At 41.2% G+C, this 15,557-nt stretch overlaps 1 protein-coding gene across 1 annotated transcript; it reads right to left on the reverse strand.

Annotated features, from left to right (window-relative positions):
- Positions 1-1,335: 1,335 nt before the first annotated feature.
- Positions 1,336-2,262, reverse strand: LOC136776219 (uncharacterized). The gene has a single exon (XM_066731598.1). It carries the CDS (start codon positions 2,260-2,262, stop codon positions 1,336-1,338), a length of 927 nt encoding a protein of 308 aa, XP_066587695.1.
- Positions 2,263-15,557: the final 13,295 nt, after the last annotated feature.

The raw sequence follows: 15,557 nt of genomic DNA on the forward strand, positions 1-15,557 counted from the left end.
TCGACGAGTTGCTTGCTTGCTTGCTTGCTTGCCCATGGGCCCACATTTTTTGGTAATTGACCGTGTAAATTTGGAATCGCGAAGGAAGCAGATTTTTTTATATTTCTTTTTGTTTGTTAAATACCCTTCAGCAATCTCTGCACTCTTCTGCAAACGTATTAATTATGAGCAATATAAGAATTATTCGTAATTTAAAACATTTCATGAACGTTAAATGGAATTCCCAAGTGGATTTAAGCGATAGCCCAAGCGCAATTCGTTATGGTAATACCAAATTCGATATTAGCATGCAGTCCAAGTCAATATTTGAATAGGCATAGGATTTTCTCGAGCGTACATTCATATGGAGAGAAGAGACAGGAAATATGGTAATAGAAGAAGAATATAGAATTTCAAATTTTTCCTAAAACTCGAATTCTTTTAATTCAACGCGTTTCATAGTTACTATAATATATTTACAAGAATGGAAGAATAACAATGATTTGAAGGAAATGCAGGAAAAAGGTGTGTGAAAAGAACAATGTTGTAACGTGCAACGACGAGCTCTATACGAGATGTAATAAATTAAAATATTAGCTAATAAATAGTATTATATATAAAAGAGCGATTATAGACAGCTTAAAGTAAGTACATAAAAGTGATTTTACAACATTATAAAAATTATTACAATTAACGAACACTCTCCTTGAGTCTAGTACATAATACATAAGAAAGAAGGAGAAATGCGCAGGTTTTGGTTTAACGTTGATTAAACGAAGCTTGAGCAAACAATCTTTCGTTCGTCTGACTTTCTAAAAATATGTATCTACACGCACTTGCTGATTGTCTCGAGTCTCCCTCTCTCTCTCTCTGTTTCTCTATCTCGTTCCTTTTATTACAGTTCCTAACTACATATATGCAGGTATAGAGGAAAATACACAAGGCGATCGTTGTGTGTCAAAGCGTCTTGCACGTATTATTAGCGACTAAACGAGTCGAATGAATGGCTTAGAACACAAAGATTATAGTAAAAGTTTTGCTGTTTGGCTTCTTGAATTCGGATAGCCTTGAGCCCATACTCCAGTATGGGATTCACTTGGCTGCTCACACGTGTCAAGTACAGCAGCAACACAGTTGTCCACTGTCCATCTCCGCTCGTAGGCGGAGAAACAAGCCTTGTCGTGCACGCTCGTTGGACTGAACAGAGAACTATATAACTAAATAGGCGATATATTATGGAACCGTATCGATCAATAATTATTACATGACATCAGGTCGCGAGAGACTCGATCCGTTCGAAGATGATCGATTAAAACATCGATGCTTGTAAGATTGTGTACATAAACAGCTAATGCTTCAGTAATAGGAATTGTTGTCCTGAAAGTGTGCTGCTGGGTACGTAATGGATTGATGAAGAGCAGTGGTACCATCAGGTTTAAGCAGGTAGAGACTGGTGGGCCTGCCATTGAAGACGTAAGGTCCCTTGTTGAGTGTTTCGATGAAACTATCAGCTGGCCTCTTCATCTGCCACTGGTATATCGAGGTAGGCTTGCCATTATTCACAAACTCCTCGGACAAATTATCTAGATTGGTGATGGGTGTGTCGGTGGGTCTCTTATTAATAGGTTTAACGGTCGTCCATTGGTAGACCGATGTGGGCTTGCCGTTGCTGACGAAATCTATCGGTAGCTTAATGAACGAATTTACCGGATGTTGATAGATCGATTGGGGTCTCGCGTGGCTCATTTCTGATCCTCCTAGAGCAGCAGTCGAGTACACGGGGGGCTGAGAGATGTAGCCCAGGCCCGGAACGAACGTGTACGGCGTGGGTGGTAGCCTGATGTAGAAGATGTTGCTCTCCTGGTACCTCTTGGAACTCCCTCTCAATCTACCCTCGCTGTTCAAACCATAAGAATTTCTGTAAGTTGCCTCGTAAGGATCGTAAGCATCCTGGTACCGTTGTTGGATCTCAGCCACGAGCGGATAATTTATTAGCAAAGCTTTGTGCTTGCGAGCTTTCTTTATTAGTTTCCGTTTAGCATCCTGCCTCTGCTGCTGCTTCCGGGAGCTGGAAGACTGTTCCTCGGAAGCCAACATTGCTTCGACTTCAGCATTCTCCTCCAAGCTCGACAATCTCTTCCCTACTTTCATTTTTGCTTCATCCGTTCTTGAAACTAAATTGGCTTCTTGCTTTTCCAAACGATTTTCACCATCGAGATCTTGAAATGGAATTGCCGCTATGGACGTTACCATCAGGACTAGCAGGATCAGCGGCCTCGTCATGGTGCCTGGAAAAATATCAGATTCGCAATCAGTCTTCCAAAAAAAAAAAATCCTCGGCTTGGTAAATCTCTACACGGTATATAAGCAATTTTTGCAGGAATGTTTTACGATGTAAGTTTATCGAATATTTTTCACTTTTGGTGTAATGTTATACTACATTTCCTTTTTACATAAGCATCGACGAATATTAAGCGTCGGATCGCAGGCATAGTGCTACGAGGAATAAATCACGGAGTCTCCAGCAGCAGTTGCAAGTGTGAGAGGGGTAGGAAGGGGGGGGGGCGGAGACAAACTGACGGTCACGAAGAAGCGACACGACGGCGCGACTTGGTCCTTTTGCAAAGGGAATTCACGGCCTTCTGTCTCTCTCTCTCCCCCTGTTTCTACAACGACCGCGAACTACGAAGGAAGGAACACCAGGAGCAATAAAAAGTGTAATTGAAAGCGGGTTATAAAATCGTCGAGTCACGCATTCCTGACGCGCGAGGACCGACATGGCGTGGCGAGGCCTTTACGGAAGGTCAGCTCGTCTTGCTTGTCGCGTCGGTCGCCGGTCGTCGGTCGTCGAGAGCGAAAAGAGCCGCACTGTGCACGGCCCACGACTCGACGGAAAAAAATCAACTTCTCTCCCTCTCTCTTTGCAAGGTAGAAAAACGTAATCGGTTTCGGTGTAGAGTAACGCAAGTAGCAGGCGAGAACTTATGACCGCTCGCTCGTTAACTTATGCCAAGTGTCGAATCAGAGTTCCTATTAGTATTATACTGCACAGTGCACACCTCTTTATTTACCGAGCATGGATATGTTTTTTAAGGGCTATTAAATGCAGTTTCTCTATTTATAATTTACTATCGCTGTAATTATATAATTAATAAAAAAAGAAGAACGATTATGTGTATAGGCAATCTCGGAAAACAAACAAGTTTCAACCGTAATGATTATATTATATATATATATATATATATATATATATCGATGTTAATGGCATATATAGGCTTCATTCTGCACCATCCTTTAAAGCTTTTATGGATCGATAGGCTAATTAATAGTTCAATAACAATTTGCAAATCGCATCGACACATTTATCTCTTGTTTCGGTTGTTAGCGGTTCGTTAGAATGATTAATAGCTGCACGATATGTTACCGGTACCTAATTACTCATAAAAGTGGCGCCGCCGTTAGAGAATCCATCATGTACGTGTGTCGAATTATATTAATCGCAGTCAGTCCCGAGGCTTACAAGCCACAGTTGGTGGTCGCTTATCTGAAACCGTTGCGCATTATCTGCTCGGAGCACAGTTCTATCTCTCCCTCTCTCCTGAGAGAGAGAGAGAGAGAGAGAGAGAGAGAGAGAGAAAGGGAGAGATTCTCTTAATTTATCTTTCTAATGAGCAAGACGTAAAGGATTCAAATTGATGAGCTCGACGACGCTCTTTCTTCTATTTTATTTTTCGCCTAGCAGATAGCCATAAATCCTTACACCGATCTGACCGATCTCAATGCAGATTAACTATTAGCTAATTAGATTCGATACACGTAACGCAGTATCGCAAGTTTCCAGTGTGGATAAATAAAAAATATCTCGTGCTAGAATCAGGATCGTTTCGTTATTAGAATATCCTTTGAAATTAACGTCTGGCAAGTAGTACAGCGTTATGTTAGTCGCGACATCTGTGCACGAACGATAGCAAAGCTTTCGTTCAAAGCTGATACAGTGAAGACATGGGTAGGCAGGTAAAGCGAATTGCTTCTTAACCAGCACAAATAGCGGAGAAGCGAAGGTATCTACGTTACCTACGAGTAATGTGATAGAAACCTGTTTTTATACAAGGTGTGGTAGTATAGATAATGGCACAAAGGTATTTTTACCCAAGTGTATTTTGGCACAAGGGTATTTTGACCCAAAAGGATTTTGTCCCGAAAAACGGCAATGTTCAGATCATTGAACGCCGAAATTGTAATGTTGGGTAATCGTCGATAACATTACAATCTCAGCGTTCAATGATCTGAACATTGCCGTTTTTCGGGACAAAATCCTTTTGGGTCAAAATACCCTTGTGCCAAAATACACTTGGGTAAAAATACCTTTGTGCCATTATCTCTGAGTTTTCTATTCGATACCACCGACGAAAATAGGAAACACTATAGTTGGTTCTATCGAGAAATTACCAAATCTCAAAATTTATTATTAAAATTATTCCTTCTATATAAATTTAATGATTTAGTACGAATTAAATGGACAATTTATATATTAAGAGAATTAGCAACATAAAAATTAACTGAGCTCAATTTAAGGACGTTTTCACGTGCCGAAACTAATTACTGAACATGCTGAAAAACTAAATTTGAAAAAGTAATTTTTATGCAAGATATTGACATTTCTGTACAAAAAGTAAAATTAACAGAAAATTTTTCCAGACTTTTCAAATTATCTAAATTTCTAACTAAATGGAAGAAAAACTACTTTTTGGACATTAATTTGTTAGATGGCCAGCAATTAATCTCGTCCCTAGGAATGGCACTTAAAGCAAAGTGCTCTTCTGAGTGAAGATACGTGATTGAAGCCTTTGAGATCCCATTAAAATCGGTGCTGAGGCTCTTAACTGGTAAAGGCTTTTAATCAGACATTCTATGCGTAGTAAATGTCTCATGAAAAGTTTCTGTTGGATGTTATGAAAGATGTTGACTCGCGCGAGCAATCGTGATAGTGAAAGATGCTTTGGTTAGATAAGGAAGATTATGAAATGCTCTTGTCGCGCTTAACAAGGTAACAGATTTTTCGAGCGAAACAGCGCCAAGCGGCCCTTTGGTTTCGTTCAACAGACCAAAGCAAATGTTATCCATATATATACGTAAGTATATACACACAGGAAGTACCTAAACCTTTTTTCGAACAAATCTTAATATCTTTCAAAGAGCTTTTTTCTTTCTCTTTACATTGTGTACATTTCCTTCGCGTAAAAGAGACATGAATTTGTAGGCATTCGATCATTAATTCTGCTTTCCTATATACATCAATGCCCCAATATAATACTCAGTTATTTATTATCGCGAAATATATTCCTGAACGAGAAGGTAGAAATACTACACAAAAGATCGTGATAGAAAAGTAAGAAATAAAGCACTTTAAAGAATAAAGGAGTGTGGATATACTAGATATGTACTGAGTACTGGTGATATGAGTATATAATACAGGAAAATATGTTGGGTAAGCGAGAGAAAGATTTACTTATAGCATAAAATATAATATATAAGTAGAATGAATCGATGTCACACACTACACTGGATTATCATTTCTTATTTGCTTATATATGGATCTAGTTAACGCTGCAATGTCCTGTTATTAGACACATGCACGCGTTATCCCAACTACTCTCGCACACACTGATCGAGAGATAGCGAGAGAGAGATGGACTATATCCTTCGTGTCGCGCAGTGTCCACGCAGCTTTCGATATTCAGCAAGAAAACGTTAGATTAGTCTCTCTCGTCCGACATTAAAAACGTGTTATCTCTACCATAACCTTCAATTTCAGCTAAGCCAAGAGTCGCGCGGAGAGAGTTGAAAATCGAGCTCGTTCCAGCATTGTTGACCCGAATAATTGCATGCTACTCGCTACTTTGCCGAACGGAAACGAGGCCATTTTTTCTTCTTTCTTTCTTTTTTTTTATTTCCTCTCTAGTACCACCGAAATAGTCTCCTATTTTTTCTCCATGGCAATCGCAAGTTCAGAGCAGGCACATACCGTTCAAACGGAAGACGTACCCTGAAGAGGGCCGGTGAAGAGAGCGACGAGCTGTCGGCTGTCGTCGGACGCTGCACTTGCAACATTTTTCTCAAAACTCCATTCCAGTGTGTTTCTCGCGCTGCGCGGTGCGCATCTATGATGATACCTATCTATGTATGTATGAACGATCCGTTAAACTGGTAGGCGCGTGTGTTACTTTTCTCGGCGTCCTAATGTGGACAAAGGAATTGAATCGGTTATGAGCGGTGCCTGCTAAGGTTGTACCTGCTGGTCACTACTCGAGAAAACGGAGAGTAACGGTCGCAGTTCCATTTTTTCAATCTCCGAACAATGCCCTTGGAATTTACTGTCTTTGCAGCAGCGTCATAAATCAATAGCTGCTTAGCGGCTCGCTTGCCGGAAAATGGACAGCGAGCAATTAAGCAAGACAATGCTCATCCTTGTAGATAGCAATCCACAGCCACATGTGCTTCGATCGTGCAAAAGCGAGTCCTGTCAAAATTCGAGCAGTGTTTATATATCAAGTTACGGATAACAAACGCGTCGATTCGAAGACATTGGTAATAGGTGGTACGATACATCTAATAGATAAATTAGATGAGATGTTTGATGCGCCACTTTTCCATTAAATTGCACGCCTCTTACGAGCATCTCAAAACGAAAATAGCGTAACTAGATTGTAATCTGCCAGGCGTCGAATTTTTATCCTTTTTATTCAGCGATGTTCTCTCCCTCCCTCTCTCTACACTCTGCAGATCAGCCAATTTTACGCTATAGCGACTTGTTTACGGTATCCCGTACCAATGTCTATTATGCTGGAGAAGCCAAGGCTGCTTCTCCACGGGAGAGATGTAACACGAAACCTATAGCAAAGCTGCTTTTCTATTTAAGGCACCGCGGATCGTTGCGTCGCGTCGCATTTAGACTTATCTAGCTATGATTCTGTTAGACCGCAAGGGTAGCCTCGCATTTTCATCTCTGGCTATCATATAGTACCTGGAGTGAGATAAATGCTGTCCAAGAGACTCGTGTGTCGCTTGGTTTCATTATTTTTTTGATGTTTCTTTACAGAAGCAATTTATATCGCAATGAACAATAAAGTAGGAAATGATTTTAGGATAAATCCTGCAAGGTGACTGTACCCATGGATTATTTTCAATTCACGGGTGGAGACTATATATATATATGTATATATATATATGAAGCAGCACGCACAAGATTGAGGAAAAATTCAGGAGCTCCAAGCACAATAGCGCATCCGCGTTCCTTTATAAATTGCCAGTCGCGGAGGAACAGCAGGTGAGAATATATATATATATATATATAAGTAGATATATAGATAGGAGGGTGGGGTGGTCGGAATTCGTGTAGCTGAGTAAAACCGTGCGACGAGTGTTCGGGACCAGCATGCGAATCGAAAATCTCCATCACGTTTTTACAACGGCACATACTATTAAGAAGAATGTCTCGCTCTTCGAGTGCAACGATTCTCGCACCTCTCCACGTTGGATTACCTCGATACTCGCGAAATAATGCTATAGGTGTATATATACGCAGTCCAATTCTTATTATTTAGTACACGGAGAGAAAAAACTACATAAACCTTAACGCGAGCCGATTAACCCAATTTTTCGAAAACTGACAATTTCAGCACGTAGAAACAATAACGCGGACGTTACGCGTCATTAGCCCGTCGAGGGTCGTTGACCGAGAACCAACCAATTTGCAAGACCGAATAACTACGAGTATATGCTATATAATGCTATATAGTTTTATCGTTTTCCATAAAGAATTCGCCTCTTCTTCCTCTCGAAATCATTCTAATCCTAGAAAGATTGCACGGCAATCTTTAATTGCTATACAGTTGAACAATTTCTACTTACATAGTATATATTTAAATGTAAAACTTTATAAATTCCCCAAAGGTGTAGAGCTACATAAAGAAATTCCAAATAAATGTAAAATTAGTTAGCGTATCGCATAGAACGGTCAAATTTAAATAAAGAAAATTTGCAGAGTGTATATATAAGAAGCCGCATTCCTACCGTGTGTTCATTCGTAATTGTAACAGTAAAGCGCGACAGGAAGAAGTTTTTTCGCGGAATAATAATTGCGGCGGACGGGATTCGTAATAAAATTCGCGTTTCTCGAATTAAAATTCAGCGTTGGCCTTAACTCGGTGAGGAAAGAGGAAGAATTAAGCTTGAGAAGGATCGTTGGCGCGTAATTCGTACAAGAGAGCTTGGGTGGCTTGGAAGAAGTTTCGAGGGGCGGGGATGAGGAGCTAGGAGAACTAAACTCAACTGTACCGAGTGTATACATATATATATATAGGTATTATTGAAGAAGGCAGAAGTGAGTTTCCCAGGCTGTCGCGTGTTGCTCGGATAGCGTTCGCCTCTTGTAGCCTTGCAGAATACCAATTCTAAAGATTGCCATCGTCGCGCGCTACCTAACGGCTAAATTAGTTGGAAAGCATGCACGTAGCTTCGGTTAACGCAGCGCAGCTCGCTCCATCCATCGATTTATTCACTTCCATTCCGTCCGAGATCCTCTTCACTGCAGCCTGCGATATATGACTGGGGAATAATCTCTATCAGAACGCGTGTGCACTGCGTTCCTCCCCCTTCTATATTATATATATATATATATATAGAGGAACTTGCTTCATCGATGCTCCCATAATTGGATCATCCAGTTAATTCTCCTGCGTCTCAATTAATCTCTACGTATATACATATATATATATATATACAGGGGCGACAACGAAACACGCCATTAATCATCTTTCGTTGACCGTGTTCTTCATCATCATAACAGGGCACGGAAAGTCAAATCTTTTTCTTCCGCGTTAAAAGACGCAATACTGTGTGATTTTACACTCCCATGGCCACGCACAGACACGAACGCACCACGCGACGATCTCTCGCTACTTAAAAATATTAGACTTTGTAATGATCGGCGATTCGAGCGAGAGAAGCCAGCGCACAGGGAAGAAGGCGAGCAATATTCGTGAATTTAGATCGCAATCTCTGGAGAAAGAGCTAGCAGCAGGATGCGCGACGAGCATGCGAGCTTTATACTATAGCTATAGCTATATAGTGTATATAGTTGGCAAGATGGTGGAATATATATATATAGCTAGCTACTAGTACTAATCGAAGAATCTTTTTTTTTCTAATACTCGAATGACGATAGCTTCTCTTGGATACGCGTTGCGTGTGCAGCATCCTTATATACTATATTATAGGCGATAGGATCTTTAGCGATTGCGCAATAATTAAAGAGCACCAGAGGCGATCGTGTCGTGTTTCGCGAGGATTTCACCCTGATGCGCCGTAATGCGCTTCGACCAAATGGGACGGAAGAATCTCGCTGTGTATACATTGGATATATCCGGCGAGCCAGCCGTAAAAATGTGACGCGTGCTAAACTCATCGATCCGTGTATCCGTTCCTGATATCCAATCTCCCAGTTTGACAACCACTGCCTTGTCATATTGAAAAAACAACGATCGAGTGGATTTCCTGACTCTACCAAAATCAACGAGTAAAGCTACACTGGAAATCATTTTATAGAGACTGGCCATAGCTGTAAACCGTCCGTGAAATAAAAGTTTAACTTCGGTTCGAGAGAATTAAAAGAGAAAATCCATCAACGTTGAAACCTTTGGTTTTCCTGCGAAAGTAGGGAATTTTATTTAATTTTTTTTTTTTTTTGTGAATTTAAGTGGGAGATAATTTTTTGGACGATTCCAAATATATGGCAAATATTTGTAATCGAGTGTGAAAAGTTTCGTGTGAAAAGGTAGGTTTGCTGATGTGGTACGCGTTAGCTAGGATTATCCCTATGCGGCATCTATGATTTATCGCTTAATTGAAACGTATAGGCATACCTATAGATGCACATATCGCATCACCGTAGGGGATAGCACGGCACATAGACTCTTCAAGCTCCATCAGGATTAACTTGTAGTATAATGATATAATCGTTGGAAAGATTTAATTAAGAAGCGCAGCCTTTAATGGCGATAGGATTGGATCACAAGATCCCCAACGAAAGGTACCGTTATCGAGACCTATAATACTGTTAAGGTTGGAGACGAGGAGACCTTGAAATTGTCAATAATTTTCCCAATCCTACCAGTCACCACCCTTGCTTTGGCTAGCACTGCATTTAAAGAAGAAGCATATATGTTTTGCTAAATGAAATTGAATATCAAATGTGTTCTCGTAGGAAATATTAGTATCCTCGAGATTCATAATGTTGACAAATAGATTCGAATCAATCATGTGTCTGAGATGATACTTGAAAAGATTTCTGCGAAATGGCAGATGGATAAAAAGAAATTCGTTATTTTGTTTTATGGAGAAAAATGTTCGAGAACAATGAGTAGAGTGGAAAAGTCATTTAAACAAATTTGTTTATAGAGAGAGTAAGGAAGCGAATGTGTAATTCGAAGGAGTTGACACGTATAACACGCATATTTTACTAGGATCTATATGAGAACGATGTACGTCTCTCAAAATTTTAAGGACTGTGTCGAGGTGATTCGGATATTAATTTGTTGTACTCCACAAAGGGAACAAGGGAATTTTATTTGCACGAATCCTCCCTAAAGGATCAAAATCCTTAAAAATTTACATTCTTACGGAGAGAGACCAAAGGACCGAGTTGTTATGATGGATTCCGCTGGACCACACTGCAAGACCTGCAAAGTCGAGAGCCTTCAATTACTACTTGAAATTCCAAGCATTAAAAGCCATGCAGTTTGGCACCAATCGAAAGACTCGGTACTCGTTCATTTACGACTATATAAATATTCTACGCAAATACCTTACCCCCACCCCCTCCAGTATACTAATTGTAACGTGCAAACAAGACCGATTTGTTCACACGAGCATTCCCATAATTAATTATCATTTAGAAATCTCATAATAGCCAGAAATTGCTCGAATCGTCCCAGCTGAATCCTAGCAATTATATCGCAGTTCCAATTATACGTACTCCTATATACGAATGATACAATTCCCATCAGGATGCAATAATCTCACGTAATGCCTCGTCTTGATCCTGCGAGTAACAGTCTGACCACTCATTGCCTCTTATTTTTGTCCCAGTTATCTCGTATTTATTAATGAACGAAACTGGACGAGCGTCCGGTTGAAATAGGAAGTAGATTGATGAAAGATCGAGAAAAAAGTCAGTGAAATGGTGAAAATGAGAACCCATAAAAAATACAGTGTACCGATTTCTCCATATTGTCACGCAATTTCCAATTGACGCAGGATCTTTATTGCCAAACGTAAACACAATTCCTGTCCTGGCGATATGCTAATTTTAATGCTGAACTTTATCAGTATTTCAAGTGCGCTTGAAGCGGCGCGCATCGATTTTATCAAACTAAACTGGTTGGCGGGAAACCGTAGAATAAAGATTAGCATTCTGTCCCGTACTCGGATCAGCCAGTTCCTCTTATTTATTTATCAACGCTAACTAGTTTATTTGTAGCGCGCACGTTTCTCCACCGGAGAAAATAGAAATTTATTGGATCGCGCGGGCCAATAAGAATCTCTTTGGAGAGTTTCACTTGTAATATATTATAGACATTATGATTGTATATGGTGAAACCCGCGCGCGGAAAGAAGGGGAGGGGGGGGGGGAGCGTGTAAAGCAGAGCCAGGCCACCTAGGAAAGTCTAATTGCAAGTATGCGTAATAATTGTTAAGCGAAGGTGATGATGCTTTTAAATGCCGCGTTCACCGGTTACACTACTTACTTATGGAATATAATGCCAGGCGAGCAAGTAGGAAGTGAAATATTATAATGAGAACATTTATTATTTGAGCATGCTTCGGAAAAGAATTATATATTATTTCCAAGGAGTTTAGCTGTCGCATTATTCCACGAAATTATTGGTATATACACTCGCATGTGCGCTGGAGAAGGAAAAATAGGCAAATAGTATATAGTTGGGCAATTTTTTTCTTCCACGTGCTGGAGTTGTTTTTACGCGCTCAGGGAGTTTTGATGGAAACGTTCCTATAAGGAGATAATTATTCCTTCCTACTTCCCACGATTAAAAAGACAATTAGCCTCTCCTCGAGTATACGTGTGCGCTCTCGCGCCTTCTGTGTACATTGTGCCGATGGATTTCAACTTTCGTACGCGTCGGACATGAATTCCGCGGTTAAATGTGCACGCGTAATGAGAAAAATAGACGAAAGAAATCGGAAGTTCCTCGTTAACGAAATACGCGTAGCAATGAAGGATAAATGGTTACTCTAAAGTTCTTGGATAGTGTAGCTGATGACGTGTCCAGTACAGCCACAGTACATGCAGAGGAGTATATAAGAGCGGTGCGAGGATCGGGTTGCTGCCACTGATTATGCTAAGCCGGTTAGCTAATGCGACAATCCTGTCACACGCGTGTTTCACAAGCGAGTCGAGACCAGAGCTTACGCTATTAATCGATCCTATAGTAGCGATGGATCGAGTCTTCGCGATAGATCTGGCTATTATGCTAGTGCAGTTAAGGAGGAGGAATTTTCGAGTGGCGTTGCTGAAGAAAGTGGAAGAGGAGTCCCGAAATGGCCCGAATGCCACGGACACTCGAAAAGAGTACCTCCCCCCTAGCATTTCGTATCCTCGTTGGATCCAATTCCCGCCACGCCAAGAAACTACCGTTTCGACGATCGCTGCTGTAAAACGCTACCAACCGTTAAGCGGCACTTTTCCATAACGCGTACATAACCACCGCCAAATCATCTCGGACCATCGACCAATCGATTTGCAGCGATTTCGCGATATTTCAGCCTTCGCGCTCCGTGCTCGTGCAGAGATCGATTTACGAAAAAGCCATAAAAAGTCAGTTCCTTCCCACGAGCATGAAAGGATCTCTGGGGCAAATCGCTAATTTCTCTATGGATACACACTGCATTCCCAAAGTTGGAGATGTGCGCCGATAGAAGCCCTGCTGGAAAGCTCTCTGGACACACTTACGATCCGCCATTCGCGATTAAATACGCGCGAGTACTGTTACCCATAAATTACTCGATAGAATCATTCCCACACGTTAATGGAAGGCTTTTTTCCCCTAAATGATTATTCTATCTAGCGCTGCGCGACTCGATCGTCCGGATCCTCCTGATGATGCCAATTTCATAGAAATATATAAAACGACACTCGCATTGCACTTGCGTTTCCGAGTAAACTCTGCCAAATCTTGATACACGTTACATTTGCTCTTCGTGCGTAGCTCGACCTTGCTCCTTCCGCATACCTCTCGCGGACAAATCGAAGCGAAAGCTATTACACTATATATACATTTATGTATATATATATATATATATATATATATATAATAAGAACGATTCACTGCGCGCTCCATTGACAATCGATGATCGCGTCGATGGAATTTGGAGTTACTCACCGAATTGTTTGGATATTCTACGATTCTGGTGTCCTTGAATCCTCGGGATCATTTGGAAATCGAAGGATTTGCCACGAGTAACGTCGATGGTATCATGGAGCACGAGAACTGTATTTTGGGCTGTTGCAAAGGGAAAAAAAAGACACGTACCCCCCGGGGACACTTGCCCGATCTGCTATCAGAATGAAGGCTTTTCTTAAGGTTGTCTCGTACTTATGTCGTTACCCCCACCCCGGTGGAAGCGTGTGCCCACGAGCCCGAGCGAACGCGCCGCGCCGCGCCACGCCGGCCCAGGGGCCCGGACCCCTCTTTCGTCTCCCATTCCACGCACAGCTGTATAGTAGTAATGGCAATGCTCGTTGGGACCTCTAGCCCCCCCCCCCTTCCCTCCCACTCCACCCAAACGCTACTCAGCATCTAGGGAACCTAGACGAACGGCACACTTTCGCCATTTCCTCCTTCCTCCTACCACTTTTCCTCTTCATTCCTCCTCTTGGACCCATTATCACGCCAAACCATTCCGCATATATATACTATACATACTTTTCTTTTCTCATTTCGGACCACTCGAGTCTCTTCTTTTGACCCACGTAGTACGACTTGTAGCAGAGTCCGCGTGAATTCGAGTGGCTTAAAACTTTTCAATGTGTTTTTTTAACGGCGAAAAGCGAAACGACCCATTTTTTAAAAATCAATATGATTTTTATTACGAAAAGAGTTTAATTATATTAACGAATCGGGTAGAAGGATCAATCCTCTTTTGATCTCATTAATGAATATAACAATTGTAGAAGAGGATTGAAATGGTTCAAACGACTGATTTGTGTTGCTGATTCACGAAATCTTCCTCAATTGAATCATTCAACGCGAAAAATCGTGAATGCGCATGGAGGTGAAATTCGCAAGGCAAATAAGCTCTTGGTAGACTCTCACGTATCTCGTTCAGACATCAATTAGACGATCGACGACAGAAGGATCTGGATCACTGTTTTTCGCTCCATTTCTATTGCATCGTTTTTATTTTCCAACTACTGTTAACATTTTTCAGAATATTGTGGGAATTGCAGTATCGAAAAAGCCTTGATTTAGAATAAAAAGATAGATAGTGGAGATGTAACGATTAGCTGCAAGAAAGTGGAGAGAGATGAAGAGAAAATGAGATGTAGAAGGAGCAAGAGAATGGGTTTCTGCAGTGGCACACTAGTAGGCGTTCTCCTCTGCAACATACAACTATCTCAAGTCCAAATTTGGATTTTAATGGCTGACACCATTTGAAATTCTCGATAGTTTTATTTATTATCTCGTGACGCATATCTGTGAAAATGGAGGATGGAAGGAAGCGCTCTTGTACAGCATTTTATGGCGTATCAATGCAATTGGTGGCAAGAGGAACGGAGCTCGCCAGTTTTGGCGAGAGAAGCGACGAGACTCGTCCAGTAGTTACGTCTTTCTTTGAACGGCCATTTAGCCCGGAATGCGCGTCTACGCGCAAACTTCCCGCCCCAGCACGTCCGCGCCGCCACCGCGCCGGCAGAAAAATAGAAAAACTCAAAGAAGCTAGATTCCACACCACGGTTCAATTTATTTCTCAATAACAAACTTATTTATCCAGCAGCTAATTATTACTCTTCGAAGGTGCGAATCGACCACTGCAGCTGGACAGTGAAACGCCACGCGTGCCTTGGTACGATTCTTCAGTGATTTCGATCTAACGTCGATCTATTAGAGATGGAAAAGAGCCAACATTATCGTTCAATTTATTATACCGGTTGATAAGATTACGAGCAACATCAATGAGACGTATATTGATCGAGGCATGGAAAACGAGCGTTGTTAAGAGTCACTTTGAGAGAGAGAGAGAGAGAGAGAGAGAGATCCAGTATTCAATGAAGAAAACCATCCGATACGCAGAGATCGCGTGCCAAGTGACGATCCTGTCGCACATTTTGACAAGAAAATCATACTAATCGACATTCAATCCCTCGGACATTTAAATTTGCAAAAATTGCATTTTCCAAATGCACCAGTTTCCTATGCGAGTGCATCTTATCCTATTAAATCTGCCGCTGAAGATTTCTCAGCTGCAACTATTCAGTGCTTGGCTCGAGAGCATTTTCA

Source organism: Prorops nasuta, unplaced genomic scaffold (genome assembly GCF_024137725.1).
Source record: "Prorops nasuta isolate Cenicafe-Biocafe unplaced genomic scaffold, Cenicafe_Pnas_1.2 PNAS00009, whole genome shotgun sequence".
In the NCBI taxonomy this organism is placed as follows: domain Eukaryota; kingdom Metazoa; phylum Arthropoda; class Insecta; order Hymenoptera; family Bethylidae; genus Prorops; species Prorops nasuta.

Bases quoted from the DNA above. Each gene is read 5' to 3' on its own strand.
- LOC136776219 (XM_066731598.1), bottom strand. From the start codon at position 2,262: ATGACGAGGCCGCTGATCCTGCTAGTCCTGATGGTAACGTCCATAGCG.